The sequence below is a fragment of the Neofelis nebulosa genome, chromosome 2 (genome assembly GCF_028018385.1).
Source record: "Neofelis nebulosa isolate mNeoNeb1 chromosome 2, mNeoNeb1.pri, whole genome shotgun sequence".
NCBI classification, from domain to species: domain Eukaryota; kingdom Metazoa; phylum Chordata; class Mammalia; order Carnivora; family Felidae; genus Neofelis; species Neofelis nebulosa.
The window spans coordinates 150,274,153-150,292,193 of record NC_080783.1 but is presented as its reverse complement, the minus strand read 5'-3'; the positions used below and the strand labels follow the sequence as shown (position 1 = coordinate 150,292,193).

At 39.2% G+C, this 18,041-nt stretch overlaps 1 protein-coding gene across 10 annotated transcripts in view; it reads right to left on the bottom strand.

Annotated features, from left to right (window-relative positions):
• The window catches only part of DDAH1 (dimethylarginine dimethylaminohydrolase 1), a 173,147-nt gene that overhangs the window by 22,143 nt on the left and 132,963 nt on the right, over nucleotides 1–18,041 (bottom strand). For all 10 annotated transcript variants that reach the window (XM_058716753.1, XM_058716757.1, XM_058716754.1 and 7 more), the window contains 2 exons: nucleotides 11,850–11,923; nucleotides 10,656–10,775 (listed from right to left, as the gene is read on the bottom strand). In XM_058716753.1, coding sequence (XP_058572736.1) covers nucleotides 10,656–10,775; nucleotides 11,850–11,923 — 194 coding nt within the window. The remainder of the gene's footprint in view (nucleotides 1–10,655; nucleotides 10,776–11,849; nucleotides 11,924–18,041) is intronic.

Below are 18,041 nucleotides of genomic sequence, written 5' to 3'. Positions count from 1 at the left end.
CAATTGCCATTTCTTTGTTTTTATTTTATTTATTTATTTATTTTTTGGTTGAACTCTGTATGATGAGTCACCTCTGGATTTGTGGTCACAGCTTTGAACTTAATTCCACTTCAGAAAGAGATTAAAAGGGAATGGCTGTTGTAACATATTTCCAAAGCTTCCTTTTTTAACATCTGCAGACAGATAGTGTTTGAGTAATAGTGGGCCTCAACTGCAGCATCCAGTGATCATAAATGAAAAGTAAATTTAGAAATATTCTTTTTCTTTCAGAGAGAGAGAGAGAGAGAGACAGAGAGAGAGAGACAGAGAGAGAGAGTGTATGTGCACACACATGCATGTTGGGGAGAAACAGAGGGAGAAGGAGAGAGAAAATCCCAAGCAGGCTCCATGCCTAGCACAGAGCCCAATGTGGGGCTGGACCCCATGACCATGAGATCATTACCTGAACCGTAATCAAGAGCCAGATGCCCAACCAACTAAACCCTCCACGTGCCCCAGATCTAGAAATATTCTTACAGATTGCTGGACTAATATGACATTTCGAAAGATAAAAATAAGGAGAGATAGTGATTTTTTAATAGCACTAGAAACACTAGTGGAATGGTTTTGCAGGAAGGTGGTGGCAAATTTAATCTGTTTCTCTTGCATGTCGTTATTTCAAAGGATGGCCTAATTCTGGTATTGTATGAGGTGGTATGGATGGTTTCCTTAGAGGCTGGAGAATAATTCATGGTTAACATGTCCCTTCTAATTTAGGGTCTATATTTTACCATATGCTTTATTAACCTTCAGCCAAGCAATAGGATACTCATTAACACCTCAGGCATGTAATACATGTGATTTCCACAGAGAAACAGTAACCTAAAACTCAACCATCCTCCCTACTAGCTCAACTGATACATTTCCTAATCCCTTCAACATTAAGGGTACTGGTGTTGGCATGGCCCAGAGTATCACACAGGCCGTGCTGTGATGCATCATTTCAGCCTGTGACACAGAAATCATCCTGGTTTTTTTTTTTTTTTTCAAAGGAGGGGGCCAGTCTCTTGCCAACTCACTTCAGCCAAAAAAACAACAGGACACTGCTGGAGATGGAGGGCATGTAAATATTGAAGTGATTTTTTTGGTGTGCCTTGAGAGTGAGTAGATAAAGATAAAAAAATAAATAAATGGAAAAGAGTAAAGGACAGAGACTCCAAATTTGGATGAGCCACAGACTGCTGCCAATGGAAAGTGAAATGGGAGCCAACCCCGTTAGTGTCTTACGAGCTTAGACATCGGATGTCTACCCGAGCCACTGTCAGTTGAATATGTCTGAGTATAGCTCAGTTCCCAAAATGTGAATCTAGGTCAGTGAAATCCAGCAACATACTTCTGCCCACTGATCTTCTATAGTTTGTTCCTGCGTGGAAGGGGAGGACTGAGTTCATGGTCCTCATGATAGGTCCTCCCAGATAAGGAGAACTGGAACTCTTTTCCCAAAATCCCACCAAAGTCACCCATCTGGTAGTCATTTCTGAAGTCATTTTGTTCATCATTGTCCCCTAGGACCTAGTACAATGCCTGGTACAGAGTAGGAGTTCTATAAATATCTGTCAAAGTGCTGATCGGCTCCTTTTTTCTCCCATGCTCCTCACATCCCTCAGTCACAGTGTTCTATTACTTTTCTAAATGGAACTCAGCTTCTGTACAGCCCTTTCTATTCTCATGGCTATTTCTCTCGTCCAGACCTCCTCTTCTTTATTTCTGGACTGTGTGATGGCACCGAACTAATTTTATTCCTCCTAATCTTTATCCCTGTTAAATCATCACAGGCATACTGCCAGATAGATTTATCTGAAACACCACCTTCAGCTTTTACACCTCTGCGAAAAACTCTGAGTGCCTCCCCACAGCCTGCAGGTAAGAAATCCCTCACTCTTTGACTTCTGGACCAGCCCCAACTTATGTCTGGAAACTTAACTTTCTTTCCCTGCACCCAGCCCTTGCTTCAGCCATTGTCTATGGATCATAAAACAGACATTTCCCTAGTTGTCCCGTTCGTAATAACCACTCCTTCTCTATGGCAGACTTGCTGTTCATTCTGGTCTACTCAGACTTTGACTCCTACCTCCTGTGATCACTCCCCCCTTAGTACTCCCATCCTCTCTATGAGGACCCTGTACTTATTACTCATTTATCTTATGTTACACTGTGACAGCATTTATATCTTCATGTCCTGTCCTATTTCTTCAATCAGACTGGAGGGACCTTGAGGGCAGAGACTGTTTCTCACTCATCTCAGTGTCCCCTGTGCATGGGGAAGTATCTTTCATATAGTTGCTGCTCAATAAAGAATTGCTGGGAGCTCATCCAGCTATAGGAAGCTCAAGCTTCAAGCTCAGCTGTGACTCTTTTCCACTGCCCCGGTTTTATTTTTTCAATTGTCTTTAAAGAAGCCTTTCTGCAAAAGGGACAGTAACAAGGGCTTTTGGGAGCTTCACCTTTTTTTCCTATTAGATTTTTATGTATAAATTACAAAATGATGTTTGTTAGATATCCAATTTGATAGTTGGATGCCATTGATGCCTCCTCAAAGAAAGATAGAATTAGGTTGGAGTCTGCTGTGGTTTTCTGTCCTCAAACAGGCATGAAGATATTCAGCTAAGCACAAGTCTTCAATCACCCACAGCCATCGAAAGAACAATGTCACAGTGATCAAAGGGTCTACAGTCAACCCACTTTGGAACTATCCCTGTTCTGGTACTACTTTTTGCCAGGTGTTTGCACATCCACATGTTCAAGACACAGTCCTTTACCCTGAAATTTTCAATGGAAAAGAATGAAGCTCTCATTCTTAGTGAGGCTGATTCAACTTTGTTTAGAATGAGATTGAGTACAGGAGACAGGGGTCACCCATGGGGGAGTTGGTGGCAGAGTAAGAATGACAACCCATGGATTACCCAAAATAACAAAGTTATCTGCTTAGTTCTCATAGCCATTTTGGACCTTTGGACAACTATGCTTCTTTACTAGAATCAACATATGATTATTTATTTATTTTAATGCTTTTTTTTTTTTTTGAGAGAGAGAGTATCAGTGGGGTGGGGCAGAGAGACAGGAGGACAGAGCATCCAAAGCAGGCTCCAGGCTGATAGCAGAGAGCCCAATGTGGGGCTAGAATTCATGAACCCAGAGATCATGCCCTGAGCTGAAGTTGGACGCTCAACCGACTGAGCCACCCAGGTGTCCCAACATGCTATTATTTTCAAAGGTACATTCTTTAATATCAGTAATGGTGTGTGAAGTTTAACCTTTTTGCCTCTTTGGCACAAAACTTCACACCTTGAGATCAGGTCCTGTTAGATGTGTGTGTGTGTGTGTGTGTGTGTGTGTGTGTGTGTGTGTGTGTTGGGGGAGGGGGTATGGAAACATGAGTCAAATGCAAATATCCTGCCCTCAGAAATTGATAACAGCGATTTTTTGGTCACTTGGAATATTTTAATAAGGAATTTTAGCATGCCAAATGGATTAAATATTGGCATTCAAGCTATTACCCAGTTAGGTGTTATATTTTAAGTTATGCAATGTTGAACTCCAGGCAGCAAAAAGGTAAGGAGTTTCTAGCTTTTGATGGCTTTAATCATGACACTTTCTCTACTTTTACTGCTAGGCAGAATGCATACTTTTGCACCTACAATGCATAGTGGCTGGATTCTTCAGGTGTGTGTTATTCAGGATTCTAAGCTAGGTGCTTTTGGAAGTTGCAGAAATCCATAAGGGCAGTGTGGCTCTCAACTTCATCTGTGCTCCTAGATCATCTGTGGAGCTTTTCAAAAATGCAGATGCTGGGGCTTGAACCCAAACCCAGAATGTTAGGGTTCTCTGGGATAGGTCCAGGGCAGTGTGTTTTCAGAAAGTTCTGCAGGTGGTTTAAAACCCCACTTCTCATTAGAAAACACTCATTTAAAGTCACTTAGGCCTTTTCTTTTGTAAGCAAGAGTCTTGAATTCAAAGGCCCATTCAGAGGACATTTGTTCGGTCACACAACAGATGCTTGATTTCCCCCTATAACATCCCATAAAGTCTATTTAGTATTTTTTGATGTCCCATCATATAATGGACAGAATAAATGGTCCTTTAAATGTAATTTCTTCCTCTGACATTTTCTTGAAACCTCAAGAGACTAAAACCCTATTATTATTCCCTTTCTCCTACTTGGCTAATTTTGCCTTCTTCCTGCCTTGGAACTAGTGCTGAAATTCAGCATGGCTGTTTTGGTCTCACAGCTTCAGATTATTTATGGCCCTATCATGCCAAAGTATTTTATTTTGGCCACCCCAGCCTTGTTGGCATACAGCTCTGGGAATATCGTCAGATAAGGCAACCGCTGCCAGGAAAAAAGCATAAACAGTTGTTACAAACTCAGAGGCTATTTGGTTTTCTGTTAATTTCTTAATTCAGGCATGGCAGATTTTTTTTTTAAGTCATTGTTTTGTGGGTCTCATGAATACAACTAGAACAGACAACCAAATAAGAAGACTAAATTAAACCTACAATGGGACTGTCAGCATATATTTCACAGAAGAGACCCAAAGTGGGAAATCTTGTGGCTACACATCATAATTCCCTGTGACAACAACTAGAAATGCAAAGTCTTTATTTTTCCATTTCAATCACCCTGTTGATACTAGTTAGGTCTCATTCTGTCTTTTGGTTTTTGCTATTTGTTGTTCCAGTTATCATCAAAGGAAATTCCAGGCAATAAAAAAACATACAAAATCCAAACACATTAAGGGCTTTTCCATTTCTTTCTTTATGTGACCATCTATAAAATAACATGGACATTTTTGGACAAAAAATCAATGCTGACGCTGAGTCAAAACGAGAGGAAATACTGTCTGAGTGACCTCTGTTATATAGTTAGTCATTCAAAAGAAAAAACATGCTTCGTGCTATGGAATTTAAATTCTCTGCGAAGCAGCCCATGTCCTCATTCAAGAAATCTTACAAATGCAGTTAGTTATTTCAGGAAGTAGATAAGAAACCAAAAGACATTTCCATCGAGATACGTTATGAGCATCTTAATTTAAAATTACAAGTCTACTGGATTTCCACTTACTATATTTCAGCTCCATTTACATGACAAGGACCAAAAAAAGGAGTGGTGAACTCATAATTCTTTTCCTACCACATCCTTTTAGTACTTCTATCAAAAGCATTTAAAAATAATAATTCGTTGTGATACAAAAGAATGGAATTTTAATTTTAAAAAAGGCCAATAAACAAAATTGTAGATGCCAAAAGGAGCAAATAACTGGTTTCCCTGAGGGGTTAGGAAGGTGAGAGCACTCCACTTGCTGCCTGGCCAGCAGATGGCACAGCCCCCGCAGCTTGTCAGTTCCACGGGGCTTCCCGGTTTGAGCTTCCTCATCTCCCTAGTTTTGGGAAAATTTCAGCTAAATGTCACCCTCCCTCTTACTCTGCCTCCCTCCCTTTGTCTTTCCTTCCTTTCTCCACCTCCCCCCGCCCCCCCCCCCCCTTAATTGACTGGAGGACTGAATGCCACCAAGGAGATTGAGTTAAAAATCAATATAGTGAGTCCCTCCAGAGGGCAGGAATTACAGTCTGTCCTCCTATGACAGAGAGCATGTAATTAATCCAGGTTCCTGGAAAGCAAGTCGATTTTGGAATGCATCTAGAAAAAAAAATGGATGAGATGTGGCACAAATCTACTTGTTGTCATGTCTTTGCCTCCCCAACTTTATTGAGGTATAACTGACAAAACTTGTATATATTTAAGGTGTATAAGGGCTGGGGGGAAGGAAAATGGGAAGATGTTGCTCAAGGGGTATGAAGTTTGTCTTTTTTTGTCTTCATTAATAAAATAAAAAACAAGCTTGTCTGCAGGAAAGACAGGAATCATGTAGCAGGTAAAGTAAGGGTTTAAGGGTTAGACCCAGATTTTGGAAAATTACTTTATGTAACTTAATTTCAGCCCACTTCCAATAATACATTATATACATAATTCTGTAACTTTAAAAATTATAAATACAGGGGCGCCTGGGTGGCTTGTCGGTTAAGCGTCCGACTTCAGCTCAGGTCATGATCTCACGGTCCATGAGTTCGAGCCCCGCGTCGGACTCTGTGCTGACAGCTCAGAGCCTGGAGCCTGTTTCAGATTCTGTGTCTCCCTCTCTCTCTGACCCTCCCCTGTTCATGCTCTGTCTCTCTCTGTCTCAAAAATAAATAAACGTTAAAAAAAATTTAAAAAAAATTATAAATACAAAATAGCCCACTGGACCACAACTCTCTTACCTCTTAAAGTTTTGTCTTTTGTTTAACTTTAAATGAATGAAATAATAGAATACGTATGTTTTGGTGATTGAATTCTCTTGCAGTTAGAAGGGCAGGATGAAGGTATAATTGCCCAAAGGCATGAGCAGAATTATGGAAAGTATGGGGAAAAAACTGTAAAATGGACAGGTTGCTCTAAAGATGAATTTTGCTTAGATAATAGTATTTCAAGGGTAAAACTTGATGTTAAATGTCTTTAGGTATTTGTTCAAATCAACCTAACCTCCAGCACCTTGGCCATATCAACAGGAAAATGCAGTAATAATACATCCTTTTTTCCTTCCTTTCATTAAATATACTCTGTGTTAAATGTGTATTAAATGTGCCTTGTATTAAATGTGTTCTGGCTTTTTAGCAGAGAGTTGCTCAAGTCTTCCTAGACTGATGATTTCATTTAAATATACAATGCACACACTGTTAAATCTACTACAACCTAGACAGATATGATGACTATCTCCATAAGATCCCACTTCATTAACCAGAATTGATTGCAACCCATTACAAAGTGTTTCAAATGCAATAAGACTAACCAGAAACCCTTGGGCTCTAGCTTTGCATGAATATGTAAGAAATAGTTTTCTGGCTCTGAAGGAGGCAAGTATTCCACAAGCAGTGACAGATGTGGGAAGTATTCAAGCTCTCAGTGTGTGGCACAGGAAGGCATGATTCACCTGTTTAAGTGCTATGCCCTTCAACGAGATGCCCAAATGGCCACAGGCTTCTCTACAGAGACATCAAGATTTGCAAGGGAAAAACAGACATCTGGGACCAAACTCACATCTTTCCTGATGGGTCAGATCCTGGACACTGCAGCAAAAAAAATGGGAAGAGGTAGTGGGTAGTTGGAGAGAGGAAAGGAGAAAGAGGAAGCCTAGCCAGAATAATTTTATGGCAAAATAATTGGGAAAAGTTTTCCAATTGAAAAAGAACAGGTATAGAGTGAGGTGGGCAACTGGGGGGAAGAAAATTAAGGCCCAGGAAATCTGATTCCAAACCCCGAGATCGTATTCAAAATGTTTTATTTCATCAGATCTCAGTATTTTCACCTGTCAAATGGAAAAAAAATATGTGTTCACTATGTGCAAATGATCTATTTGTTTCTTTTTTTTTTCTCTTTATTTATTTATTTATTTATTTATTTATTTTTATTTATTTTTCAACGTTTTTTTAATTTATTTTTGGGACAGAGAGAGACAGAGCATGAATGGGGGAGGGGCAGAGAGAGAGGGAGACACAGAATCGGAAACAGGCTCCAGGCTCCGAGCCATCAGCCCAGAGCCTGACGCGGGGCTCGAACTCACGGACCGCGAGATCGTGACCTGGCTGAAGTCGGACGCTTAACCGACTGCGCCACCCAGGCGCCCCTGATCTATTTGTTTCTATCCATTTGTCTTTCTGCCTATCTATATCAGTATTGATATCTCCAAATTAGTAGTAGGACTTGCCACACTATCAATTTTATTGACTTTTCTAATACAGAAGCCAAAACTGTTCTCAAATAAATAAACAGTTCAGTTCACTAAATCTGAATTTCACCAACCCACCTAGTTCCGACCTGAGAACATGCCTGCATGGAGATCTCACTATTCTTACTTTGTCCATCTGCTTTCACTACAAATAAGAGAATCTTTTTGATGCTAGAAACATGGCAGGTAGGCATTAGCCAACTCTACAGGCCTGTGGCTTAGGAAGCACATTTGCTGATGGAAAACATGATCTCCAAAGAGTGAATGCCTTTCTAGTGAGGATTATTTATAGCTTCTGACACAGAAGGTTTCAAGTATAGAGTGAGCATCATTATTAACACTAACTCAAATAGACTCTACAGGAAGGAGGACTGTAAAGTCCACATAGGAGGCCCTTAAAAGATGTGACCTTAGAGGACTTGACTTGACAATGGGAAGGGAAAGATGAAGGGAGAAACAAAAGGTGGTGAGTTACTAAGGCATACAATGGGACTTGGGGCTTGGCTTTCTTTTCCCAGGTTATCAGTGGTCCTCTTTTCGGATTGCAAGGTCTTTCCCCTTCATCTTTTTTTTTTTTCAAAAGGAATGCTGGTTCAACATCTCTAAAGCAATACAAACCCTTCTCTTCAGAAGCCCATGTTCAAAAGCCATGTTTCATGGAGAAAAACTCATCTTCTTCCTCACTTTTAAGTCCCTACTTCTTCAGACTTCATCTGCTCCATCCAGTTGTATCTCCCAGAGCTCACAGGAAAACTCTTCATTGGTTAGACTAGTTTGTATGTGTCTGGCTCAGTCTTTACTTATACTGTGTCCCCACCTGGAACACTGTCTCACTGAATCCCGCCCTGCCAAATCCTTTAAGACCCACATCTAGGCCCATTTTTGTCTGTGAAGTTTTCTCCCAATATCTAGGCTTCAAGGAGCTCCATCCTGTCTTGTGAAAGCAGTCAGGACTACTTCATAGAATGTTTTGTTAGTTAACCATAATTGTATTATTTCTTAATTTGTTAGATGTTTGCTTCTCCAGACTATTTGAGTAAGTGACCTATCTGAATTAGGGACCGAGCTACTTGAGTTAGGGATCTAGTCTACCCAGAATGGCAGATGGGGCTACTTTTTGTAATTTGTCTACCCAGAAGAGGTTCCTTCTGCTAATTAACACAAGAGCACAGTATAAACCAGTTTCAGCCCTCTCCCTCCCTTATACTCAATTTCAGACATGTGCTGACCAACCCAGCTGCCATGGATAAACACCACAGTTAGACCCTGAGGAGAAAAATAATCTTCCTAGATCCTTTGAGTGATACCATCCATCAAATACTTTCTTTCAAGGCACCACCTTCTTTATGTGTAAAGTTGACATAGCCATCCAGATGAAGCAGAACAAAAGAGGGGGCATAGAAAAAGCCACCAAATTCAAGTTCTGAGGCAGGTTGTTTAGCAACAATTGTTAAAGTCCTAGAAATACAATCAAAGATATGGTATGAGAAAAGGAAGATGGAAAGGCCAGCAGAGCTGGCTGAAGAAGCTGCAGAAAATGCAGGGGGAAAATTCAGTAAATGGCAGGCAATGATTTCTTCTGAGACAAACTGCGCCAAGTCTAGCACTCAGGTAGACAAGTAAAGACCTAAAAGGGCAAAAAAATTAATTGTGCACCTTGGGGCACAGACTTCCTCTCTTTGCCTGAGAAGAACTTCTCTCTTTAGTCCTTCAGTAAATCATGAGGAGGGGGTGGTAATGTCAGCCCACCATTTAGTGCTAGCCTCGGGGCCTGGGGTGAGTCATTTGATCTAGTTTTCATCTGCAAAATGGAGATACTATCGCCTCTCTCACTTATTTATTCATCCATTAACCTGATTTTTATTAAGGGCCCACCATGGACCAAGCACGAAGGAGAACAATAGTGAGCAAAACAGACATAGTCTTTGCCCTGAAAGAGCATCCAGATGATCTCACAGGGCTGTTAGTTACAGAGAAGGAACGGGTCTTTGGACTATTTATAAAGCACTGTAGCAGTGGAAGGTTTTCTTCATTATCAATGACTTCCACTATTGACCTAGCTGTGTGATTTGGGCAAATCACAATTTTTCTGTGCTTTCCTATTCTCACCTGTGAAATGAGACAAATTCCTGTCCTAAAATTTAAGTGTTCTAAATGCAAACAAAGAAGTTATGGTTTTTATGTACTTCTCAATCGTGCCTTTCTAAAAGATTATCAAATATTTCAGACATACAAAAGGGTAAGAATAATAGAACAACCCCTTGTGTACCAACTATCTTACTTAGGAAAAGTGCTACTGGCTGCATGCCTTCCTTTTTCCAGGAGGAAATAACTGTGATGAGTTTGGTATTTTTTTTTATTTTAATTGTTTTTAATGTTTACTTATTTTTGAGAGAGGAAGAGAGACAAAGCATGAGTGGGGAAAGAGCAGAGAGAGAGAGGGAGACACAGAATCCAAAGCAGGCTCCAGGCTTTGCACTGACAGCGGAGAGCCTGACACAGGGCTCGAACTCACAGACGGTGAGATCATGACCTGAGCCAAAGTCGGATGCTTAAACGACTGAGCCACCCAGACGCCCTGAGTTTGGTATTTCTTATTCTGTCTGAATCACGGCCTTTCTAGGAAACCTGGTGGATGAGTAAGAATGCTTCACCAGTGATGAGTTCTTCCAACACTTAGGTGTTGCTGGTTCTCAATGAATCTGAGGTCACGATATTATATCTGAGAAAGTTCCAGTACCAGCCTATTCTCTTCCCCCCAATCCTGCTTGCTGCCCGCCCAGTAGACAGAATTAGAAAAAAACATGTGGTAGGCATTGCCTGTTGCATTAAGAAGCATAGTTTTGTTTCTACCTTTAGGGCCTTCTGTGCAGATTCACTGGATCCAATTGCGATTAGGTTAGGCCCAGCCATGCTGCAGAAACTCTTCAAATGCAAAGCATCAGCCACCGGGACTGTGGAGACTGCATAGTCCTATGCGTATAATAGAAACAAGCAGTTTGGCATTGCAGAATAATTCTAAAACCGATTTAAACCTGCCCCAAATATGCCTATTTCTAAAGAGGGTGCCAGGGGCCCTGAATATCTGGAAGAAGAACTGGGACCTGTAGGTTTTGGTATTGCCAATTAAATAAAGACTACTTTTAAGAAGAAAGTGCAGAGACTTTTCTCAGATGTGTGACTGTGTCAACACCTAGCTTTGCTGCTTGATCTACGGAGTGGGCTACTCTGGAAGGATATGTCTGAAAATCCTGTGCAAACTAGAACTTCACACCCTCAAGATGGAAAGAGCTTCTTGGGGTTATATCCCTTCCTAAGCCGTCTGGTGAGTCAATCTATTAATAATCAATAGAGTAAAGGGACCATGAGAGGATGTATGCGCAATATCTAGCACAGCTTCCAGCACATAATAGGTACCCGAGTACAAGTGATCCTTGATTCCAATCCGAAAAATCTACACTTCATGTTAGAGTTAGCTGGGTCCCCAGAATTTTTTTTTTTTTTTTTCAACGTTTTTTTTTTTTTTTTTTTTTTTTTATTTATTTTTTGGGACAGAGAGAGACAGAGCATGAACGGGGGAGGGTCAGAGAGAGAGGGAGACACAGAATCGGAAACAGGCTCCAGGCTCCGAGCCATCAGCCCAGAGCCTGACGCGGGGCTCGAACTCACGGACCGCGAGATCGTGACCTGGCTGAAGTCGGACGCTTAACCGACTGCGCCACCCAGGCGCCCCCCCAGAATTTTTTTGAAGTCATTTATTGTGCCAGGAAATCTGCCAGGTGGTTGCATGATTATACACTGAGAGAAAACAGAAGACGTCCATGATAACTTTGTCTTTTGTGGCTATGGTAGCCCAATGCAGCTTATTTACTGAGAAATTTGAATTTGATAACTCTTAAAACTTCTAGCAAATGTACAAATATTAGGCATTTTTTTGCAAAGCTGGTGACATATAGATACCATTATTCATGACATACTGATTCAATGTGTCTATGAATATTTATTAAATAATTACTGTATGCTGGGCATAAATTATCCTTTACCTACCTTAAAAGTATCAGCCAAGATTTCAGCACCTCGTTGATTTGTCCTTTTGGAAAGGCCCACAAAAAATTCTCTGCCTATAATAAATGTCATGGAACATAGTGAGTATGTGGCACCAGTGACGGCACACTATTTCTTTATCTGTAAATAATGACCTTAAAGCACCACACAGTTCTTTCCTATCACAGAAGGCAGCTCTGCTTGTACTCTGACCCCTGCTCTCTTTACACTAAACTGATTTCAAACCACAGTAAAACCTTGGATTGCAAGAAGCTTGTTCTGCCAAGTGTTCTGTAAGATGAGCAAACATTTCTAATAAATTTTAATTTGATAAACTAGTGATGTCTTGCAATATGAACAGTACAAGACACCGAATGTCATGATCGCAACCGAGCCAATGGTTCTCAAAATTCCCTTTGATATACAAGTGCTTTGGATTATAAGCATGTTTCCAGAACGAATTATGCTTGCAAACCCATATTGTCCTTAGAAAAACCTTTTTCAAATTCACAGATGTGGAAAGTAGAACAGTGGCTGCCAGAAGTTGAGGGGAGGAGGAACTAGGAAGTCAGTGTTTAACGGGTATGAAGTTCCAGTCTGGGAAGGTGAAAAAGTGCTGGAGATGGATGGTGGTGATGGTTGCAACACAGTGTGGATGTACTTAATGTCTCTGAGCTGTCCACTTAAAAATGGCTAAATGGCAAATTTTATATTATGTATATTTTACCACAACAAAAGAATAAAATTTTCACTTAGGAAATAATAGAATTAAACATATTAATGTGTAATAAAAAATTAAGTAATAGCAATGGCATGTGAGGAATGCTTCCTTCCCCTCCCCCCACCCCCAATTAATAATTCTAGGCATTTGTGATGAAGTCGGATTCCCTGTCTTATAATGATGATGTAAAGGCTGAAGAAACTATCTGGGTAAAGCAAGTTTAGGGCTGACTGGTCTTCAGGTCTGACTTCTAAGAGATGTCCTTACAACTTTTATCTTTCGTTTCAAATCAAAATGCCTATCTACAAAGTACTACAGTTTAGGAGAATGGAACGTTCTACTTATTTGGCTTTTCTGAAATTCCATAAATATTCTTCTCAGAAGGCAAAACCCTAAATAAAAATGGTCTCCAACTTAGAGGCAAGCAAACAATTATAGTAGATTGCATTAGGCAATATATAATTGTGGGGGTTTTTAATCTCCCTGAATACTTTGAAAAAGAATTATACATAATATGTGAAAAAATATTCAAATGGAAATCAGTATATAGTTTGATCCAGAACATTAGGGTAAAGTATAAGAAGAGAAACCATGTAAAAAGAATTGCTTGATAGACTTTATAATGTTACAACTTTAATCCTCATGATGTCCTTATAAAATAGGTAAATGACATAGGTCAAATGATGTTATGACAAGTTAATGGCTTATTCTGTTGGAAGATGGGAAGATTCCTTGGTGGTATACTGACATGTATTTTTTGGTTTGTTTGTTCGTTTTTGTAATGGTATGTTTATGTTGTCCCTTGAGAAAACTCACTACATACAAATCAAAACTTAACTAAGGGAAAGGGTCTTTTATTTGACAAAAGTATTACTCACTTTACTAAAAAAGTCAGCTGAAATTTAAAAAGCAAATTTCTTTAATTCTTTTAAGACAAAAATAGATTTATAAATTAGATTTATACACAATTTTTAGGAAAAACATCTAATGGATTAAGCAAATTTAAACAAATTTATAATGGGGCTTGCATACTATTTCTATTTGAAAAGACTAAGGTAGCAAAGTACAAAGAAAAGCAAACTTGTCTCTTTAAAAAGTAAGTTGGACTTCTGTTTCTAGCAGTATGGTAGACTATATCCCCTAAATGGCCTTTTTGATGTAAGTAATAACTTCTAGAACTGCAAGATTAAAAAAAAAATTTGTTGTTGTCGTTACGTTTCTTATGTCATCTTTTTTTCTGTATCAACTCACCCTCTCACCTTATTCTTTTACAGAAGAAGCCAGGTCATTTGTCCTATTGATGATCCTACAGCCTGGATGCGGCTGGCTGCTTCCTTGTGTATCATCTAACATGAAACTGTTCCTTTATTCTTTGTATTTCCAGTAAACTGATAGTTTCATGTAGATGCTTAATTAGATCCTTGTTCAAAAGATTTTTTTTGGATAGGACTACTTCTGAGGTGGGGCTGCACTATTGCAGCACATCATGAGGCACATGACTGACTGCCACGTTTTCAGTGATAACTAGAATAATCTGTGTGTTCCAGTGGTATTTTGGAAAGGCCAACAAAAAATTCTCTGCTTAATAAATGTCAGCCTGATTCCTACATTATAAAGTTCTCCATCAAGCTTTCATATAAAGGTTTTAACATCGTGTGACCATCATTACACAGATCCATTAGTTTATTAGGAATCTACATTTACGGGCTAGAATTCTAAAAAGAAAAACTTTCTTAGCCAAGTATTTGGTTTACTTGAAATAGAATGCATAAAGGAAACACAGCTAAATGCCTGAATCTTTCCTTCCCTTATGAACTATCAGGGTAATGAGTTAGGTGTCCCTGCAACTTGCAATAATGATCGATATGTTTTTTAAAGAACACAAATGAGTCAAAGAATAAATCGTAATGGAAATCAGAAAACATTTAAAACTTAATGATAGCAAATATATATAAAAATAGGAAGGATTCTGCTAAAGCAGTACTTGAAAGTTACAACAGCTTTAACTACTTGCATTAAAGATGAGAAAAGTTTCAAAATTAAAGAGACAAAATTCTAGCTTGAAATATAAGAAAGAAAGAACAGAATAAAAACAAAGAAATTTGAAGGAAGGAATTAAAGACAGAAACAGGAAGAGAAAAAGAAATATACAAGAAAGAGGATTCAACAAAACCCCAAATTGGTTCTTTGAAAAGATTAATGAAATCAACAGATCTCAGACACAAAAGAAAAAAGAGAAGGCACAAATAAACATTATGAATGAAAAGGGGACATAGCTATAGTGCTATGCAGCTTAAAACAGATAGTGATAGTAAGAAGATATGAATAAGTTTATACCCAACATTTTGAAAAGTTAGATAAAAACAAAGTATTAGAAAACAGAACTCTCGAAAACTGACTCAGAAAACCCTCAACAGTCATGCAATCATTTGAGGAACTAAATCAGTTTAAAATCTCCTGACAGAGAAAACTAGGGCCTGTTTCTAGGTAAGTTCTACCAAAGTTCAAGGAATGAACAATTCAAATAGTACTGAATCTAGGGAATGGAAACATAGGAAATATTCCCAATACATGTTGTGAGGTTAAGATAACTCTTTTACCAAAGCGAGACAAAGATAGCAAGCAAGAAAAATTACAGGTCACAGAAACAAAAGTCTTGAAAAAAAAAATTAACAAACTAAATCCAACATTGTAGTAAAAAGAGAATATATCACAATGGAGTTTGACTTCACCCCAGGGATGCAAGACTGACCAATATCAGAAAATTAATTAGTGCAATTAATCACATCAGTAGATGCAAGAAAAAAAATCACACACATTTCACTGGAGTAAAAAGTTTATCACCTGAAACTCCATTTCTAGTTGTTTACTTGAGAGAAACTCTTATACACATTCCCAGGAGACACACACAAGAATGTACGTAGCAGCATGAAGACAACAGACAAAAACTGGAAAACACTCAAATATACATCAGCAGTAAAATGAATAAATTCATCGTGGTGTAGTTTTTCCATGGCATACCATATAGCAGTGAAGACACTAGCTACACACACCAAGTTGAATCAAAAACACACAAATCACAGAATAGTTCCTATAGTAGGACTCTAATCATACAAACCTGTAAGACAAGCAAAACAAAGAGAAAAAAAAAAAAAAAAAAGAGAGGAGGAGTGGGGCTCCTATGGTCCTGGCAATTTCTTAAGCCAGGTGGCAGGCACCAGGTGCTCATTTTATCATTAGTCTTTAAGTTGTACATAAACATTTATAACTCTTCTTTAGTTGCTCCATATTCCATAAAAATAGAAAAATAAAAGTAGAGGTAAGTTGATGATTATTTAAGAGAAATAGGATGGAAATAATTTCTTCCAGTAGCTGCTCGCCTGACTGACAAGATTCTCAGCAGAACTGGAGTGGGAAAGCTGCTTTCCTTCTGTCCATTTCTTGATCAGTTGTGTTTTTTTTTTGTTTGTTTGTTTGTTTTTTAGTTCCTTGTTTTTTTCTTTAATTTTTATTTGAAAGAGAGAGAGCGAGAGCATGCGCAGGGAAGAGAGGCAGAGAGACAGAGAGAGAGAGAGAGAGAGAGAGAGAAAGAGAGAAAGAGAGAGAGAGGGAGAGAGAAGGGGTGGGGGGAATGCCAAGCAGGCTCCACACCAGCATGGAGACTGACACAGGGCTCCATCCTGCAACCCTGGGATCATGACCTGAGCTGAAATCAAGTGTCACCCAGGCACCCTTCAATCAATTGTTAATGAAGCTCTGAGTTACAGAAGGAAGAGGACCCAGAAAATGTGGAAAGTGCTACCTGACTCTGCTGAATCCAAAAATTGAAGGGCACCTGGGTGGCTCAGTCAGTTAAATGTCCGACTCTTGGTTTCAGCTCAAGTCATGATCTCATGGTTTGTGAGGTCGGGCTCTGTGCTGGCAGCACAGGACCTGCTTGGGATTCTCTCATTCTCTGTCCCTCTCTCTGCCCTTCTCTTGCTCATGCTCTCTCTCAAAATAAATAAAGAAACTTAAAAAAATGTTTAAAATGCCAAATTTCATGTTATATATATTTTACCACAATTTTAAAAAAGGAAAAACTAATTGAGAGGTAGGAAATAGAAGGCAGGACCAGACATCAGGTGTAAATGAGGTGCCAAGCAGATAAAGATCTAAAATCCCAACAGGATCTCAGTTTTGAATAAAATAACTTTCAAGATATTAACTTAAGGATTGAATGTTACCAAAAAAGTGCTTACAGATAGTGATAGAGGCAAGCCTTGATGCTTAGGTGCTTAATTAGAAGTTGGGGCAAAAACGTTAAGGTTGAAATGCTGTGGAAAGACCTCTGACCAGAGGAAGAGGTTCTTGGCATAAACTGTGCCATTACACTGAGAAAATTTCAGGGAATCTGTTCAGTTCAGCTGGTGAGATAACTAGGTGGCTGTGAGCACAGCTTGTTTTAAAGCATACTTCAAATATTATCAGTACCTGCTTACACATTATTTATTATATGGCTGTGTTCTGGTAAAGAAGAGTTTTATTGTAAGAAGTGTGATTTACACATCTAGCTGCTCACAAAAGCCTATTTTCTAAGAGAAACAGGCTGTTGTTCTGTGCTGCCAAAAAGAATGAAAGTGCCGTCAATGGGAGATACAAAGAATATTCTCAGGGGAACTTACTAGGCAGATTCGAAAGAATGCCTGAGTCTGCTCAGACATGGCCAGAGCTGAGAATGCGGCGTAGGCCTCCTTGACCCCCTTTTCTGTATTCTTATGGCTCAATGGGTGTACATACAATGCCCCAGAGGCAGTGGTAGCACAGGTTGTGCAGTGCACAACTCCAGGGGGTACTATGCATAAACTTGTGATAAGAAAGGTGTCCCCTGGAGCCCAGCAACACAGTGGCTCCACCTAAAGGTATGTGACACTGAGCAAAAACTCCTCAAATGTCACAGGATAAATACCTCTTCTCCAAGAAAATTCATTGTATCAAAATGTAATACAAAATATTATCTTTGTATTAAAATGAAGATGGCTATATTTTGCCTATATACAAGGGATTCAATATAAAATTCGTATCAGCTAAAACCTTAGACTTCTGAGAAACTTCATGCTTTCAGTGGGGCACCTGGGCTACATTCCCAAGGAACCAGTCCTTGCTGGTAGGGATCCATCCGTGAAACAGGTATTTATTCTCTGACATTCAAGTGAAAGTAAACTCTCACTATAAGTTACAAATTGTCAGTTTAAGTAGAATCAATCTGGGGATCCAAATTTTAGCACATGACTTTTGCAAAACAATAATACGATCATAAAAGAGTTAGGAAGATTAAATGCTACAATTACTGGGGTTTTTTTTTTAGCAGCCATATTATACCCACTATAAAAACTGATTCTAGTTAGATCAATAATAGTATTAGCTGTTTATACTTGGCTGAGTTCTGCTATTATTCATCTGGCACTGAAGCCAAATCAATTTACACTGAAAAT